Source organism: Dipodomys merriami, unplaced genomic scaffold (assembly GCF_024711535.1).
Source record: "Dipodomys merriami isolate MVZ:Mamm:240054 unplaced genomic scaffold, mDipMer1.0.p SCAF_12, whole genome shotgun sequence".
Classification (NCBI taxonomy): domain Eukaryota; kingdom Metazoa; phylum Chordata; class Mammalia; order Rodentia; family Heteromyidae; genus Dipodomys; species Dipodomys merriami.
The window spans coordinates 22,825,872-22,843,104 of record NW_027202493.1 but is presented as its reverse complement, the minus strand read 5'-3'; the positions used below and the strand labels follow the sequence as shown (position 1 = coordinate 22,843,104).

The 17,233-nt window shown below is 42.8% G+C and overlaps 1 protein-coding gene and 1 long non-coding RNA gene across 5 annotated transcripts in view; both read right to left on the bottom strand.

The window, feature by feature from the left end:
- The window catches only part of LOC138823040 (uncharacterized), a 30,673-nt gene extending 19,306 nt beyond the window's left edge, over positions 1 to 11,367 (bottom strand). Inside the window, exon 1 of the long non-coding RNA XR_011370720.1 lies at positions 10,414 to 11,367. This is a non-coding gene — a long non-coding RNA (uncharacterized lncRNA). The remainder of the gene's footprint in view (positions 1 to 10,413) is intronic.
- A 2,685-nt stretch (positions 11,368 to 14,052) lies between these two features.
- The window catches only part of Irf2 (interferon regulatory factor 2), an 82,150-nt gene continuing 78,969 nt past the window's right edge, over positions 14,053 to 17,233 (bottom strand). For all 4 annotated transcript variants that reach the window (XM_070016415.1, XM_070016413.1, XM_070016414.1 and 1 more), the window contains exons 8-9: positions 16,491 to 16,537; positions 14,053 to 15,392 (exon numbers count right to left, since the gene is read on the bottom strand). In XM_070016415.1, coding sequence (XP_069872516.1) covers positions 15,084 to 15,392; positions 16,491 to 16,537 — 356 coding nt within the window. In that variant the 3' untranslated portion in view covers positions 14,053 to 15,083. The remainder of the gene's footprint in view (positions 15,393 to 16,490; positions 16,538 to 17,233) is intronic.

Below are 17,233 nucleotides of genomic sequence, written 5' to 3'. Positions count from 1 at the left end.
CCCCTTAACATGTAATCTTTAATCTTTCCTTGATGAGGGGAAAAACGTCACTGTATATCTACCTGTGAGGGAGTTATTTTATGTACAGTTAAAACTGAGTCATTCTGCAATAAAGGTATCTTTTTTTTTTCTTTTCCTTTTGCCAGTTCTAGGACGTGAACTCTGGGCCTGGGCACTATCTCTGAGCTTCTTTTGCTCAAGGCCAGCACTTTACCACTTGAGCCACAGTACCACTTCTGGCTTTTTTGAGTAGTTTTATTGGAAAGTCTCACAGAATTTCATACCTGGGATGGCTTTAAATTGAGATCTCAGCCTCCTGAGTAGCTAGGATTACAGGCGTGAGCCACTGGGACCTGGCTAATAAAGGTATCTTTAGATTGGTTTAAAACAGACTCCTGTAATTCTAGCTACTCAGGAAGCTGAGATCCTAGGATTAAAGTTTGAAGCCAGCTCAGACAGAAAAGTCTACAAGCACCTTATCTAATTAGCTAGGAAAAAGCCAGAAGTGATCATGTGGCTCAAGCAGTAGAGCACACACCAACCAAGCCAAGCAAGTGTTAGGCTCTGAGTTTGTGAACCAGTTTGAAATCAGATTCAGCATTCACAATTCCATACCGAGATTTACCACTTACACATTCATTTATTACTCATAATATTTTGTGATTATAGACATACAGGCAACTCTAGATATTGGGATATGTGACAGCACAAATGCCAATTGAAAATAATTGGCTTAACTTTCCATGTTGAAAATAAGGGAAGAGACTTTCTGTCCCCTACCTCTTGAGAATTTCTTTCAATATTTCATAGAGAATTTCTTTCTTTTCAAATGTACTTATGTCTTTTTTAATGGCAAATAGGCCTCTGCCAATCTCACAGCTCAGGAGGTTTCTCTTGGACCTGTGTCATTTCTTTGAAATGTAATCATCAAGATAGAGGAAATGCCAATTGACTTCACATTGCCAAAATTGCCCATGTAATGAATGGTGTGTACCCACTTAGCTATATAAAATGGGTGAGGTTTCTGTCTTTGTAGTGTTTTTACTGGTATTAGGACATGCAAATGATATCCCTGTTTATGTTGCTTTGAACTTCCAGCTAAGAACACCTGACAGGCAATACAGGGGAGACTCTGTGTGTGTGTGTGTGTGTGTGTGTGTGTGTGTGTGTGTGTGTGTGTGTGTGTGTGTGTGTGCGTGCATGCACGCACATGCACTTATGTATTGGTACAGAGGCTTGAACTCAGGGCCTGGCTGCTATCCCTTAGCTTTTTCACTCAAAGCACTCTACCACTTGAACTACAGTTCCACTTCTGACTTTTTGCACTTTTTTTTTTTTTTTTTTGGTCAGTTGTGGGGCCTGAACTATGGGCCTGGGCACTGTCCCTCAGCTCTTCAGCTCAAGGCTAGTGCTCTACCACTTGAGCCATAGCACCGCTTCTGGCTTTTTCTGCTTATATGGTGCTTATAGGGTCTCAAGCGTGCAAGGCAAGCATTCTATCAGTGAGTCACTTTCCCAGCCCTACTCCTGATTTTTTGGTGGCTACTTGAAGAGTCTTACAGCTCTCCCTGCCCAGGTTGGTTTCAAACCTTGATCCTCAGATCTCAGTCTCCTAAGAGGGAGGATCACATGCATAAATAAGTCACCGGTGTCTGGCTGGGGAAGGCTTTCTTAAAAATTCCCTTATGTGACCATAGACTTGATCTGTCAAATAATGATGGATTCCCCCTGAAATTCCTTCTCAAGTTTGACTAAGGAAGATTATACTGATCACAGAGAGTTTGAGATTGAAAGTCAAATACTACTTATTTGATCCAGAGGGGCATTGTTCTGGTCATCCTCTCAACGCTCATGGTATCCCCTCAAAATCATTTCCCCTCCCTGTAAAATCACCTACACTTCCCTTCTTCCCATTCCCTTTGGAAGAGGCTATTTAAGCTTCTTCCACCATCTTTCCCCTGTTTAAATTTTGCATCTTGCACATCTCTCATTCACATGAATATAGGCATTCGCTTTCTCCTCTTGTGAATCAGCCTAATGTCTACTTGTTTCAGTAGACCCCATTGAAAAACCTTTACAATAAAGTTTGAGCTGCCTTACAGTGGATTTTGTGTAGTGAACATCACATTCTGATTTAATGATAAAATCACTCTCTTTCCATTCTACCTTTATGCAGAGCAATTCTGGTCTGGGGAAACATTTTGTTTATTTCCCCAACAGACACCAGCAGCAAACAAAGGAGAAAAGGCTGACCCTTGTAGTGCTTGCATTGGAGGCATTGGGTGATAGGGGTGGAGAGAGGCCATAAAACAGGAGTGAATCTATATAATGTCCAGGCAGTGATGGATGCTAAAGAAGCAAGTGAGGAGAGGAGAGCAGGGCAGGGCAGGAGTTGGAAATTATAACTACTGTGATTTATGATAATTACTAAATATTTATTATTATAAAATTATTATTCATGTGGTAGAAAACGAAAAGGTCATTTTTTCCTCTACTTTTTTGAATTCTTAGCTGGGGTGAACCCCACATGGATTCACCAGAGAGAAACAAATGGGAGTTGATGAACATGTCTATTTCGCATACACATTGGGAAGTACCCAGAGAAAATGAGTAAATCTCAAGGAAAAAAAAAAAAGGTGACTGAATTTAGGCTGAAACACCATCTTCAGGTGAAACTGAGAGAGAAGAGCCATGAGGAAACAGGTCTGGACAAGCCACCAGGGTCATCTTGGCAAAGAAGGTGGGCAGTGGGGGGAGGGGGATTTGTTGTGCCCATTCTCAACAGTGCTGTTCTATGAGTAGGAACAGGTAATGACTTGATGGTTCATTTTGTCCTAGCACAGACAGGGAGATGATCCTGTGCATCCACATTTTCTTTCTAGACATAAATTCCACTTTCCCAGAGATGCTTTGGAGCATCACCTGTGTCTTCAATTTCTAAAAATAATCAGCCTGAAATAATCCTTACTATCCCCAAGGAGATATATCTTGGGGAAGGGTATATAATCATTTTGTTTTGAACCCTGGGCCTAAGCTTTTGGGTTCAAGGTTCTCCCACAGCACCATTTCCAGTTTTTGAGTAGTTAATTGGAGATGTGTCTCTTGGACTTTCCTGCCCAGGCTGGCTTTGAGCCATGATCCTCAGATCTCAGCCTCCTGAGTAGCTAGGATTACTAATGTGAGCCACTGACACTTAACTTCTCCTAGGCCATATTGCCATCAGATACTAAGTATTCTTCCAAATCATTTTAGATACCCATAACCACCCACAGGCTGGTAGAGACATTCAACTTGTCCAGCAAGCTTGCAAGCCTGGTCTCCCTGGCACTCAATCTGCTTATGATTTGCTAAGCCTCTTCATTTAAGCTGAATTTCCCTGTGAAAGCCCTGTTCCTCCAGTTAGTCAGAGAAGGTTGATGTTTTAGTGATCCATCACCACTGACAGGATCATTGGAGGGAATTCTGGCAATTTTTGGTAGTGCTTACAATTTTGTTTTTCCTTTTAAAGAAATAAATAGTAAGCTTCATTTGAAATGCACTAGAGGCTTTTCATAGATTTAGTGTTTTTGTGATGCATGATGTGGTCATATCAATTTCCTCCAGCTTTGACAGTTGTATCATTTGCTTGGTGTAATGGAGCAATGCATAGTGGCTGGCCTGTGCCATGTGATCTAATGCACACATGATGATATGTGTGTGTGTGCGTGTGCATGCATGTGCATGCGTATGAAAGTATTGGGGCTTGAACTCAGGGTCTCAAAGTCTTGCTTAACTTTTCCTCCCACAAGGCTGGTGCTCTGCTACTTGAGCCACACCTCCACTTCCAGGCTTTTGTTGTTGTTTTCTTTTTTTTTTTCTAGTTTGTTGGAGATAGTCTCTCAGATTTGTCTCCTGAGTACTTAGGATTACAGGCATGAGCTATGGTGCCATTTGTCTCAATATAGTAAAGCAGTGTGAGAACTTGGTGAAGACATTTCCAGTGACAATTAAGGATATGGCTCTCAACTAAAAGTATGTTGTCCTATTGATGAAAATAAAACCTAAATGGTATGAACAGATCATTTCAGGAAACTAGTTCACAGTGTGTGCCCACAGGCAACAACCATGTTAACACCCCCCACTTCTGCTCAGCAGGTGGAAAAATTCTTTTGACATCCCAATTTTATAAGTGTTAACCTGTGAAAAATAAAGTGAGACTTAAACCAGAGGAAATAGGGCAGTTGTCAAAATTCACAAAGCTGTGAGGTCCTGTTCAACCTGCAAAGATGGAACCATGTCCTTAAGGTCAAAAGTCGTGCCCACCTTTTTTTTTTTTTTTTCCCTAGAGATCAGAGTTCAAACCCCAGCTTGGTGAGAAAAGCAAGAAAAAAGGAAGACAATAGTTAAGCTTATTGTAAACTTCCTGCTTGAACTGCCATTACTGTCATTAAGCTAATTTCTCCAAGATCAGACTTCATTTCCTGAAAGTTCATAAGCAAAAGCTGTGCTAAGAAATGAAGGTTTGCTTTTTCTAGGGCCTTGAACTTCATCTGAATTAGTAATGATATACAGCTATTGTGAAACATCAACCCAAATCTAATAAGGAAACTAGAAATTAATCTTATAAAAGTATTTAGCAGTATTGTGTGCTTATGCATGTGGTTATTTTTGCTTGTGGTAGGGCTTATTTTGTACTTCTTGATAATAGTTGTAAAGCAATCAAATCTTTTCTTGAGGGTTAAAAGTTTTTCCCACAAAATCCCCTCCCTTCCTGTTTTACCAGAAAAGCTTTGCCTTAGAGCTTCTGAAACAACTCCTAGCTCTTCCTCTAAAAGAGCAGCCTGGAAATACGTATAAGAATCTATACTGGAAGGCAAAGTCAAATTAGGCCATGTATGGTGTCTCTGGTGGGATTTACAGAGCTTTGGAAAAGTCACCTCGTGAAATCTCATTGCTTCTCTCCCTCAAAGCCAACCCTAGAGCAAGCAGGAACACACCCTGCATGTCCTGTGGAGCCAGTTCCTCTTGCTGTGAATGCAGCTATGAAGATGCACTTGAACCACAAGATAAGCAAGCAGGACTGGAGGTCACTGATACTTGGCCCACACCTTAGTCATGCTGCCACCTTAGCTACTCTGCCATTGTAGCCGCCCTACCTTTGATGCACTTGATTGCTGGAAGCGAAGAGATATGTCTGTATTGGGACAGCTAGAAATCAGGTCCCCCTCATTTATGCTATAGACTTCTCTGTGTTTTCTTCATTCAAGTCTTTGGTGATACCTTTGGTTTTCTTCATAGCAAAAAGGCTCATTTTCAACATTGCTAATTGGCTGTTGGGCATGGTGAAAACACGGACATTACCATCCAATGTAGTCCTGCCAGTGCTTTACCTGGGGAGCTACTACTTCAAAGGAAAGAAATGCATTTAGAAGGGCAGGCGTTTGGTGTAGATAGCAAGGTATTGATTCTCTGTAGCATCATAGGTAAATTCCTCTCTGTACTGGCTTACATTTAATTTTTTAGGACAGCCTTCTTAAAGTAATTCTTGACTTTCGATATAGATGCTGAGATTCATGATCCATGGATTCTCTTGTGGCCAATGATGCCATCCTAGATGGAAGTGATGCCCAATATTTACCAATATTTTGTGCAAATTATCTAATTATTGCCAATTTCCTTGAAAATCAAACATGCCAATTATTTTTTCCAAGTATGTACATTATTATTATTTTTTTTTTTGCCAGTCCTGGGGCTTGAACTCAGGGCCTAGGCACTGTCCTTGAGCTTCTTTTGATCAAGGCTAGCACTCTACCACTTGAGCCACAGCACCACTTCCAGCCTTTTCTGTTTATGTGGTACTGAAGAATGAAACCCAGGGCTTCATGCATGCTACGCAAGCACTCTACCACACATTTGCAACCCTATTATTATTTTTAAAGCTCATTCTTGCCAAGATCATTTGTTTTAAGTGTGTTGATCAGCTTTCAGTCACAGTGATAAAATACTTGGGTGCTAAGGGAGAGGTTTCAGTCTGTGGTTCCTCAGACCACTGTTTCTGCACTTGTGAAGAAGCAGATTGTAGTGGCAGAGAGCTGGTGGTGGAGCAAAGCTGCTCATCTCAGAACAGCTGGGAAGCAAAGAGAAGGAATGGGTGGAGAAACAAGATAGGCCCTCAAATACCCTCCCCCATGCCCTACTTCCTCCAATGAGGTCCCACCCTCCTAAGAGCCAGTCAGCTATCAACTCATCATCAATGGTGAATCCACTGATGAGGTCAGCAACCTCATGATCCAATCTCCTTCCTAGAATACTACTGGTTGGGGACCAATTCTCTAATCTGTAAGGCTTGCAGATCATTTTATATCCAAACCATAGCAGAGAGAACTACTAAACAGCAAGATGGTAGTTGTGGATGAACGCTTTATAAGAAATGACAAATGGTGCCACAGTACTCTGTACATGGTGTATGTGCTGAGGAAGGACTTCTCCCTTGCGCCTATTTCCTTATACATATTTCATAAAGGATGAATCTAGCATTCCCTGTTTCCCAAGTTTGCTAAATGGCATTGTGACATTGTGTAGTTCACAGACCAAAACACAACTGCATGACTACTCTGTTCCCTGGACTGTTTTTCTTCTAGAAATATATGTTAGGTCTTATTTACCCGATGCATAGAAAGTTCCTGGCACAACTGGCAGTGAGGCGGAAGGTGGAAGAAAGAATTTCTTGAAGAAATGCAAGATACATTTCGAATATCACAGTAGTCTCATCATATAGAAAACCTGATTTTATTTTCCAGTTTTAATTGGAATGTCCCAGTATTTTTCCCAACCTGCAGGAACACAAGGCTGTCCTAAATCTAAAACCTCAACCTATGTCACCTCAGGGATCCACTCCCACCCTCCTGACACTACCACCATCCATTCTCACATCTACCGCCTTATCTTCCTCTGACTTTGGGATTACTCCTGCCCGGGGCTGCCTGCTTGCCTCTCAGCCTTGATGTTTATAGCCAAATTCTCATTCCTTTGCTAAGATTTCCACTTACTCTGCTCTTTAGTTGTTTGGGAATGCTGTAACAAAATATGCCTTAAGATGGGAAATAATAGAAATGTATTGCTCACAGTTCTGAAGGTCAAGTCCAAGATTCAGGCACCAGAGGATTCAGTGTCTGCTCAGATCCTGTTTCTTAGGTTGGACCTCCTGTGTCCATGCATGATGGAAGGGGTAAATAGTCTCCTTGGGCCTCTTCTACAAGGGCATTAATCTCATTCCTCAGAGTTCCATCCCTATGATGTAATCATCTTCCAAACATTCCCCTTCTTAGTACTATTGCATTATGGATTGTTTCAACATAGAAATTGTTTGCGGGGGGCGGGGGGAAGGACAAAAAAATTCAGATGTAAAGATGTTATTCTCCTTCAGAATGTTTGAGAACCACTACTGTCCGCCTGCCTCTGTCATCTCCAGGGTAGTTCTGATCATTTTATTTGATTGGCCACCCAATTTCAGGCTACGAAGAAACAGCTATGGAAACCTCCACTTAAGAGAAATGACTGGATTGTGAAGTAACAGCCAATCTCTCATCAAGGCATGCAATCCCGACAGTGAACAGGGGTCTTCCGGGTTTTAGCAAAGAACAGCTGCTGCCTACCTTCATGGTCTAATTGTCTCCAGCTAGCCACATCCTCCACTACACGGACACAACTCTTTTCTCATGGAGCTCCACTGCCTTTACAATAATCTGTTTATGTGAACCAAGGTCTTGGTAAGGACTGCTCCTGCCCTCACACACATCAGTCATGGGCTTAGGCTCTGACAGCTAGGATAACAATGTATTGTAAGTGGTTGCTGGTGGCTCACGCCTGTAATCCTTGCTACTCAGGAGGTTGAGATCTGAGATTTGTGGCACCAGGCTGTGAGACTCTTATCTCCAATTAACCACCTAAAAATCGGAAGTGGAACTGTGGCTCAAAGTGGTAGAGAGTTAGCATTTTGCAAAAAAGCGCAGGGACAGCACCCAAGCCCTTAGTTCAAGCCCCATGACCACCACCAACAAAAATCTATTATAATATTATGGAAAAATAGCAGAAAAACACACGCGCTTAGGCATTTGGTGCTGTTTTATACATATATTGACATATTCCCACTTTCACAATCACCCAGTCAAAATGTCCTGCTTCCCATCAATCTAGTAAGAATTATCAAAGTCATCCAGAATGGAACTTATGTTGCTGACGCAGGATGAAACAAATTAGAATCACTCTAGTCATCAAAAGTTAATACAATTCCACCTGGTAGTTTTGTAAGGCACTTAAAAAACTTTGATTCTGGGCTGGGAATGTGGCTTAGTGGTAGAATGCTTGCCTAGCATGCATGAAGCCCTGGGTTAAATTCCTCAGTACCACATAAACAGAAAAAGCTGGAAATGGTGCTGTGGCTCAAGTGCTAGAGAGCTGGCCTTGAGCCAAAGAAGCTCAGGGTCAGTACCCAGGCCAGAAGAAAGAAGGAGGAGGAGGAGGAGAGGAAGAGGAGGAAAGAAGGAGGGGGATAAGGAGGAGGAAGAGGGGGAGGAGGAGAAGGAGAAGGAGGAGGAGGAGGAGGAGGAGGAGGAGGAGGAGGAGGAGGAGGAGGAGGAGGAGGAGGAGGAGGAGGAGGAGGAAGAACACCACTTTCAATCTGTTGTTGAAAGTTAAGTCACTAACCAGCAAGTTTATATTTCTTCTATTTCTACCAATGAGTTAATTCTTTGCTCCTTTGAAGCCCATTCCATAATAGGATTTGGTTTGTTCAGAATAAAGGACAGCCCAATATAGAAAAGGAGGTGATGACTAATTTTAGCTACAAAGAAATTGGGGTCACATGTTTGAGGTCTGGGATTCTCATTGATAAACTCATAAATTAATAGGAAACCGGGAAATGATGGATAATTTGGAGCCAGTCCTTCAAATGATGGATCTTAAGTATCTCACATACAGATAAATAGCTGATATAATTGAGTGCTCACAACTGTATGTACACTATGCTTTAATAGCTACTCTACCTAATTCTTTTTAAATACATTTTAAATAAACCATTAATAACCGGTTATGTAGATTTAGAAACTGTTTCTCAAAACTACAACTTACCTGCCCCAGGTCATTAGCAATTAAGTGAGTACTGAACACAGGCTCATGTGATTTTCAAAGCCTGCTCGGGTCTCACTGTGATGCTCTGTCCACAGAGCACAGGGTAGGGGTTGAAGGTACCAGTCTCTGGCTATTCTTACCTTAGACTTTTTACTTCTTTGGTCTCTCGACAAAGCGATTTCTTAGGTGTGACAAATAGCTCCTAGCACCCATTCTTCCTCCTTCCCACCTCCCCTCAGCTACACAGACAGGCTGGATGTCTACAACCACATTTCCCAATTCTACTGGCGGATGGGCTTCTGACTGAGAATTAGGTTCATCCGGTGACACACATTTGTGATAACAGATCTGGAAGTCAGAACCGAGGCCGAAGCCATCTTTCTGATGACTTAGCTGCAGCCCTTGCCAGTGACATTGGGATGTCGTAGAAGCTGAGACACAGTTAAGGTAGGGGCAACAGTTAAGGTAGAAATCTTTCTGATGAGATCTCCACAAAAGCAACGTATTTTCAGAGTCAGTGTTTCCAATGACAGTTCCTGCTTTTCTACCTTGCCGGTGGTGACAGAGGCAGAGGTACAGCAGCTCTAGGCCCAGCTCCCTCTCCTCCCCCAGCAACTTAAACACCTGCTTCTCTCTATTCAATGCCTTCTTGCTTAAAATAGCCACCATGGTTTTTGTTTCCTGCCACTGAGTTCTGCTGATACACATCATTTTCCTTCTTTCCTTATAACTGCCCGGTTTTTCAACTGCCAACCTTTGCAAATGATCCTGTCAACACTGAAATGAAAGCTGAGTATTTTCATCACTCCCTCATCCCAGTTCATTTTCCCCCAGAGCTTTTAATGTCACCCAAAGATTATTTTTATTTATTGGTGGAGTACATGCTCTCTCCCTACCCCACCAATAGAATTTAAACTCCATTAAAAAGGCTCTATTCCCTTCTGCACAGATTGCTCATACTAGGACCAGTACCAGCCAACGATGAGATTTCAACGGTGTGGAACAAATGAAATCTATTCTTCACCAAACACTCCTATTAAATTAACAGGTTAGTAATAGATTCATCAACAATATATCCTCAATACCACCTGCCCATTTGGCTTTTGCATCCTGAGAACACCATAAAATGGCATACATCCTCTGATCTCAGTGTTATATTTAGAGCAACCAATGAATAACCTCCGGTTTGCCTAAGCTCTTCTTAGTTTTATAGCACTGAAGTCTCACGTCCTGGGGACTTCTTGGTCCTGCACAAATCAAGATAATTGGTTGCCTGAATTAAAGACACTTGGAATTATGTATTACCTTAAATCCATCCTGTGAATAAAAGCTTGGAAACACGAAATGAATTAAACCAGCCTATGGCTTTCCTCCCCATCTCAGTCAGGTTGCAAGTAATCATCAAAATCACCAGGTAAAATTTAAGCAATGACTTTAGGCTGTTCTTTCATTTTTTTTTCTTTTAACACTAAAATTTGAATTTGCCTACACACTGAATATTTTAGAGCAGAGGCTGTGAAATCTCTCTCATATTTCACAGTCACATTAAAACTACGATAAATGAGCTTCCCAGGGAAAAGATGCTAAAAAATCAAGATGAGCTCCATATTGACAGCACAGAGGTATGGTTGGGAGACAGAGGGTGAACTCTGGAGGGAATGTCTGTCAATGTTAATTCTAGGAATGAATAAAAGCTTTGCTCATCACGGTGGGGAATTGCTCCCACCTCCCTCCTAATATTATTCCTAAACTCTAGGCCTAGGGCCCAGTATAACACATGCATATATTCAAAATGTCAGGGCCTCTGAACTGACCTTACAGTGAATTTGGAGGACAGGGACATTCTCCAATAGAAGACCCAAACTTCTGGCATATGGCCACTTTGGGTGCCCTCTCCCTGATGGTTCAATTGGATGGATGATTGGGAGTTGGTAAGATTTTAATGTGTTCTCAATCAAAATTGAAACATAAGCCACTGTCCTGGAAACTTTTGCATCTGCACAGAGTTGTGTTAGTAAATGCAACTGTTTTTGTAACTCTGGGCACTGCATGTGGCAATGTTTCTTTAGCAATGAATACAAGGAGTTAACAGGGCAACGCTTGCACAATCCCAGTACAATTCATTCCTCAGAGCCAGCAATCTGTCTGAACGTGTTTATAAAGCAGATATGGAGAAACTGACCAAACCTCCAAAATGCAACTTGCTTGGAGGTACAAAGAACACAAGCTGCCTTTCTCCTGAAGAACTCCAGAGGACTCCAGAACCTACTCTAGGTAGATTTTGTGATCTTTGTGCAGCTTGACTCAGGGCCTTGGACAGACTTAACGTTTTTGCTAAAACTGGTTATTAGATCTGACCACTTCCTTCCTTTCCTGAACTATTTTCAGAAGCAGAGAGACAGTGTCTCTGCACCTGTTGTTAGTGAGGTCACAGGAGAAAATCTCTACAGGACCCTCATTGGTCCTCACTGCAGGGACCGCAAGGCCCAGGCCCTGGAGAGGGATAGTTCCAGTATCCAGTGGTGATGGGGGCAATTGAGGCCAGGAAGCTTCAGGAAAACACCCTCCCACCCACCACCTTCCTGAATTGCCTGACCCAAAGCTTTTCATAGCCAGGGCAGGACCACCCTGCCACCCTCCCAATCCCCAGTCTGCAGCCAGCTGCACTGTTGAGGGCACTGCTGGGGCTTGCAGCCTGGTTCTCTTACTGTTGGGGGATGATCCAGGGAGGAGGGGAGCCTAGAGATGATTTCCTCATAGGTACCTGACCTTGTTGCACTTGCTGGGATATGAATGGGATTAGGACATCGTTTCAAGAAGTTTGCTAGTATGAACCATGGGGAGAGACCTCCTGTAGCCTGGATACAGTGGGAGCCGCTCCCAGGTCCTTTAGCAGCTCAGATTCCCATCCAGTGGTCCTGGGTGTGCCACAGGATGGGAGTTTCAGGATGAGGTAGTTGGCTGGACATCACTGACCAAACTAGTTTCTGTCGCCATTCTTTTCCAAACTGAAACGGGTACTGAGACATTGGCGATCCCCCCACCCCCACCGCCTCTACCCTACCCTCTACTCTGCATGCCAACACCCACCTTGGCGCTCAGTTTGTCAACCTTTCTCGTAGCTTTTTGTCTGTCTTCAGCAGAAAATTGGCAGAGGACTGGAGTTCTTATTTTCACCTTTTATCTGGGTCAGTCTGTTCAAAGCTAAAATAACAGGGAGCTTTTGAAACCTAATGAATTCAGCTCTGAGACTGTGGCCTCCAGCAAACAGGAGGGGCTGTTTCATCTTTTGGATTTAGGAATGGGAGGCCAGTTAGGGGCTCAGTATTTTTTTCACCCACATACAAAATACTTCTCAAAGCACAAGTAGGAAAACTAGACATCTTGAAGCTAAATCACTAATCTTTTTCATCCCGAAAATTTCTGTCTCAGTAGTGGCCACTAAGTATACAAAACTTGGGAAAACAACCAAAAAAAAAAAAAAAAAAAGGGATATTAAGATTTTGATGTCTAAAGAATTGGTATAAATCCATGCATATTTCTTTACTACAAATACATTTTAAAGAGTTTAACACTACCTTCAGCAGGAACTTCCATCTAGGCATGAAACAAAGATGCCATGGTTGAGTATGGATTTATTTAGACTTGTAAATGGAGTTTTGGAAGCTAGGGGGCAACAAGGTATGCTGGATCCTTCCAACCTGACAGCTGAGCAAAAGTGACAATGCACAACTGACACAGCCATAGCCAGCTTTCTTATCAAGGGAGTGGCTTAGGTCAACTACTTGCAGAGAATGGAACTAATTGTACCAAGGGCAATTATAATGAACTTGCTACTTAAAACACACACAACCAAACCCATCATAAAACTGTTATCAGCTCACACAGATGCCAATCAGGGGAGCACGTATTCCCAACGCATCATAAGTACTTCTAAGTAGCAACATATTCTGGGATTGAGTCCATCTCATTTTTCTTCCTCCTGTCTACTTGAGACCTCGGGACTCTTCCTTTCACTAAGGAATCAACAGGACATCTCCTACAGAAGCAGTCAGCCATCTTAACGGGGCATACCACACCACACAATAACTAGTAAGACACAGCAGTTGACTTCTGTTCAGAGTGGATAATTTTATGACCACCAATTACATCTATAGCCAGACGTGAAAAGATAGCCATAAAAACAGGCCTTTGTCCTTTCATAAATCAAAGGGACCTTTTCAAACATTAACTTAACAACCTGTTTACAACTGTTCATAGGTGGGAGGTGGGCAGCTGGTATTCTAGTACTCACAGGAAGCATGAGAGTTAGGGGAGTGGCTTTCTCAAGGTCAAAGCTATACCTGGTTACCGAGTAGGTAATAGAGACATTAGTCTTTAAGTCCTTTTGGTTGCTCTAAAAGACATGGCCTATATTTTGAGGGCAAGGCCTGGATCTAAGAGTGACTGACAGGGAATCTGAATCCAACTCTTTCTTGTTATTGAAAATGTCTTATCTGGGCATCTGGAATGCGCCATCGACACCAAACTTCAGTTACCCATAGATGTCTAAGGATGAGAACAGGAAAAACAGATGTGGGTGGATTCTGCTCACAGAAGAAAACCATGGAGCACATAAACAGATGTGCTTCAGAGTCATACCAGACACAGCTCCACTCAAGCCCTTGAACTTTATAATTCAGGTGACCTGGGAAAAGGTGTCATGGAGACAAATCCCCACTCTGAGCACAATTGATGAGCAAAGGAGGACAGGCAGCACAGGGTCTTTGGGAGCTTATGACACAAGTCGTCAAGTGCTAGAGCATTCTGTAGCCTCCTAGCAAGAGGCTTTCTTGTGGCCAACGAGGGAAAACATTTTGGTCTCTAAGCACAGATGATACTTTGGAAGCCTTGTCCTACCATTGTACCCTATGTAGACACAGACAAAGCCAGGAGTGATGCCCGTTAAAAATTTAACTATATATCATATTCATTTATTATCAATCCACAGGATAATTTGATTGCTACATGAGCTCATAAAAGCTTTTTTTTCCCACCTTTACAAAATTAAAAAAAATGTGCCACAAGGATGTAATAACAACTGCTGATAAACAAGAAAAGGAATCTTAAAATTATAAATTTGCTGTAGAAAAGATAAAAAACAATTATATTTTATTTAGAATTTTTTTTTACCTTGAATAAAATATTCCCCTGTATAAAAAATAAAAAAAGCTTGCTCTGGTTAGAATTAGAGTATTTTTGTCTTGAAAATCTGGGAATTTGCACACTATTTCTTTCCATGATAGTTTTCCTTTGTACCGCGTGGCATTCAAGCATAGCAGATTAGAGAGATTTTTTTTTAAAGCAGTCTTAAAATGGGACATCTGTGGAGAAGTTTTCTTCTTCCCCTCCTCCAGGATGTGCAACGCAGCCTTGAGGGGAGGAAAAGGAGGAATGGACTGGGTGGGATCGTTGGGAGGTGGGGTAATGGGCACAGAAGGGGACGGCTGAATGTGCTGTGAAATAGAGCAAGATCACAAGAAGGCCTATCGTAAGTGCTTTAAGATAAGGTGCAGAAGCAGACTGCAATGTTGCTAGTACTGCCCTATATACATATTCACAAGAATAAAAAATTCCAGCTAGTTCACATTTTCTCGTCCATTCTGAGGCCATCCACTCCACCATGCTGGCCTTGACCGTAGGCAATGCAGCACCTTCACTGCCCGTGTGGCTGTTGGTCCTTGAACTTGAGGGAGTAGCCCTGGGCGATCCAGCAGGTTCTAGAGATATGTGTCTACCAAAGGGCTGGAGTCCTGAGTTAAAAAGAAGCTCCAGTACTGGAGTTGGACACAGCAATCAATGTTCTATTGTCAAGGTTTTTTTTCCCCCCCTTAGATTTGTCTAAAATAGGTGTCAAAGAGAAAAATAAAATACAAACAAACAACAACACAAAGCCAAGAAACCCCAACAACCACCAGGGACAGTCAAAGGCTTAATTAATAGCTCTTGACTCGGGCCTGGGTGATATCCGATGTTTTCTTGATGACACTGGCCCGGGTTTCCCGGTCAGGCCGACTGCTGCTAGGTGCAGGGGACACAGAGGCAGAGATAGGGAGGTCTGTAAATGGGGGCCAGGAGCTGTTGTAAGGCACCGGACAACTCTCCTCCTTGATGGTGACCTGCAGATCTGGCTTGTTGGAAGTGACAAAGGTCGCCATACCGGGCAGCAGATAAGTACTCCTTGTCCCCATGTTGCTGAGGTACTGTTTGCCTTCAATGTTCCTCTTCCGCCAGTGTGGTCTCCCCTTTCAAGGAAAAGAATCACTGAATGGATTTCTGGAAATGCAACAACTGTCCTCCTGTGTGGCTATTTGAATTCAATTCTTTAAGAATCATGGAATGAACAAGTTTAGCATTTCTACATCTTTCAACGGAAATCTACATCCACCTATTCAGATCCCAAGCAATGGTGTCTATTCCATTTAAAAAAAAAACAATTTTCATTTACTAGCTCCCAGAAATATGACAAGGAAAGTAGGTAGATTCTGGCTCCCCTGTGGCCTGGCTACCCAGCTGACCATTCCTAGTGTAGGTTTCCAGCCATGACAGACAATCCGTCATGGTGACTTGCTTCTGGACTACTGATTTCTGATTTGCTTCTTCTGCATTGTTAAAGGGAGGAAAGCGAGGGGCTTTAGGAACCATGAATGGCTCTTGATTGCTTTTATACAAGTACAGACTAAAGATCCTCAAGGGTAGCCATTCAGAGAAGGAGCTAGATCTCTGACTGGGAAGAATCCAGACTGGAATTCATATAAGCATGGATCCCTAGTGCCTTTTCAGAATTCCTGCTCTTCACTCCTCAGTGACGGGTACACTGAGGTATCACCAGTTCAGACTACCATTAGCTTCTATCTCCATCTTTCTCTCTCCTATTCCCATCACCATCACAGAGCCATTTCCGACTATTGTGTGAGCCTACAGGAGGGAAGCTGGAAGCAGGCAGATTGAGAACTGAGACTAGACATACAAACCAGCCCCTGGGCAAGATCACGGAGGGAGAGGGACCATGTATATGCGGAAATAATTCTGTTTAGCACTTTGTGATGTTTACTTCTGGTCATTGCTTTCAGCCATGCAGGCTGTTCTATTTCTGCTAGTGAATTAGGATGTTTACAGTGGTAAAAACACCAGCTTTTCCTGGCTGAAACTTCAGTTTCCTCTTCCTGCTATCATAGCCTTTCTTTCTGCGTGTGACAATTTATTCCCTTTCCTGCCATTCAGTGCTCAACACAATCCGGAAGTGTGATAACTTTTAGGTTATGGACATTTTACTCTACACAAAGAAATCTAAAAGTGAAACTCACGATTAAAAGCATAGGCAGGTGAAGAAGCAGGCTTACCTCGGCGCTCTCCTCGTCACTGGGCACGCTATCCGTAGTTTCGCTTTCTGTTCATAGAGAGAAGACAGGGCCATCATTCCCATCCCTCCAGCTAAGCTGGGGTGCATGCAGCATTTTAGAAAGCTATCTCCATACTTCTTTTGTTTGTTTGTTTGTTTTGGGTCCAGTCGTGGGGCCTGAACTCTGGGCCTGGGCGCTGTCCCTCAGCTCTTCAGCTCAAGGCTAGCGCTCTACCACTTGAGCCACAGAGCCACTTCTGGCTTTTTTCTTTTTGCTTATGTGGTGCTGAGGAATCGAACCCAGGGCCTCAGGCATACAAGGCAAGCGCTCTACCATGGAGCCACCTTCCCAGTCCTATATCCATACTTCTGAAACAGGTAAGTAAGCACCTCATCTACCCCTCCTTGTAAGGTCAAATTTATTTGTACATTGAAGAAGCTAGAGTGATTTTGAATCCTGTTGCTAACCCCTTTCTCCTCCCCCTGCAAGATTTGAGGGTAGGCTGGCATTTCAAGGCTATGTTTAGTCATGGCCTTCCAGTGAGGTGCCCTTTCCTCCCTCAGCTCTACCCACAGTGCCCACACATATACTCTTTTGGTCCATGACAACCACTGTATGGAAATCCCACTCAGAATGGACGTTTCCCAAGATGTCTTCCTCAATTATTCCAATCTCTCAAAGTTTTCTTTACATCCCATCCTATTAGTATCTGAGTGCATCTTCTATCTGGGATGCTATGGGTG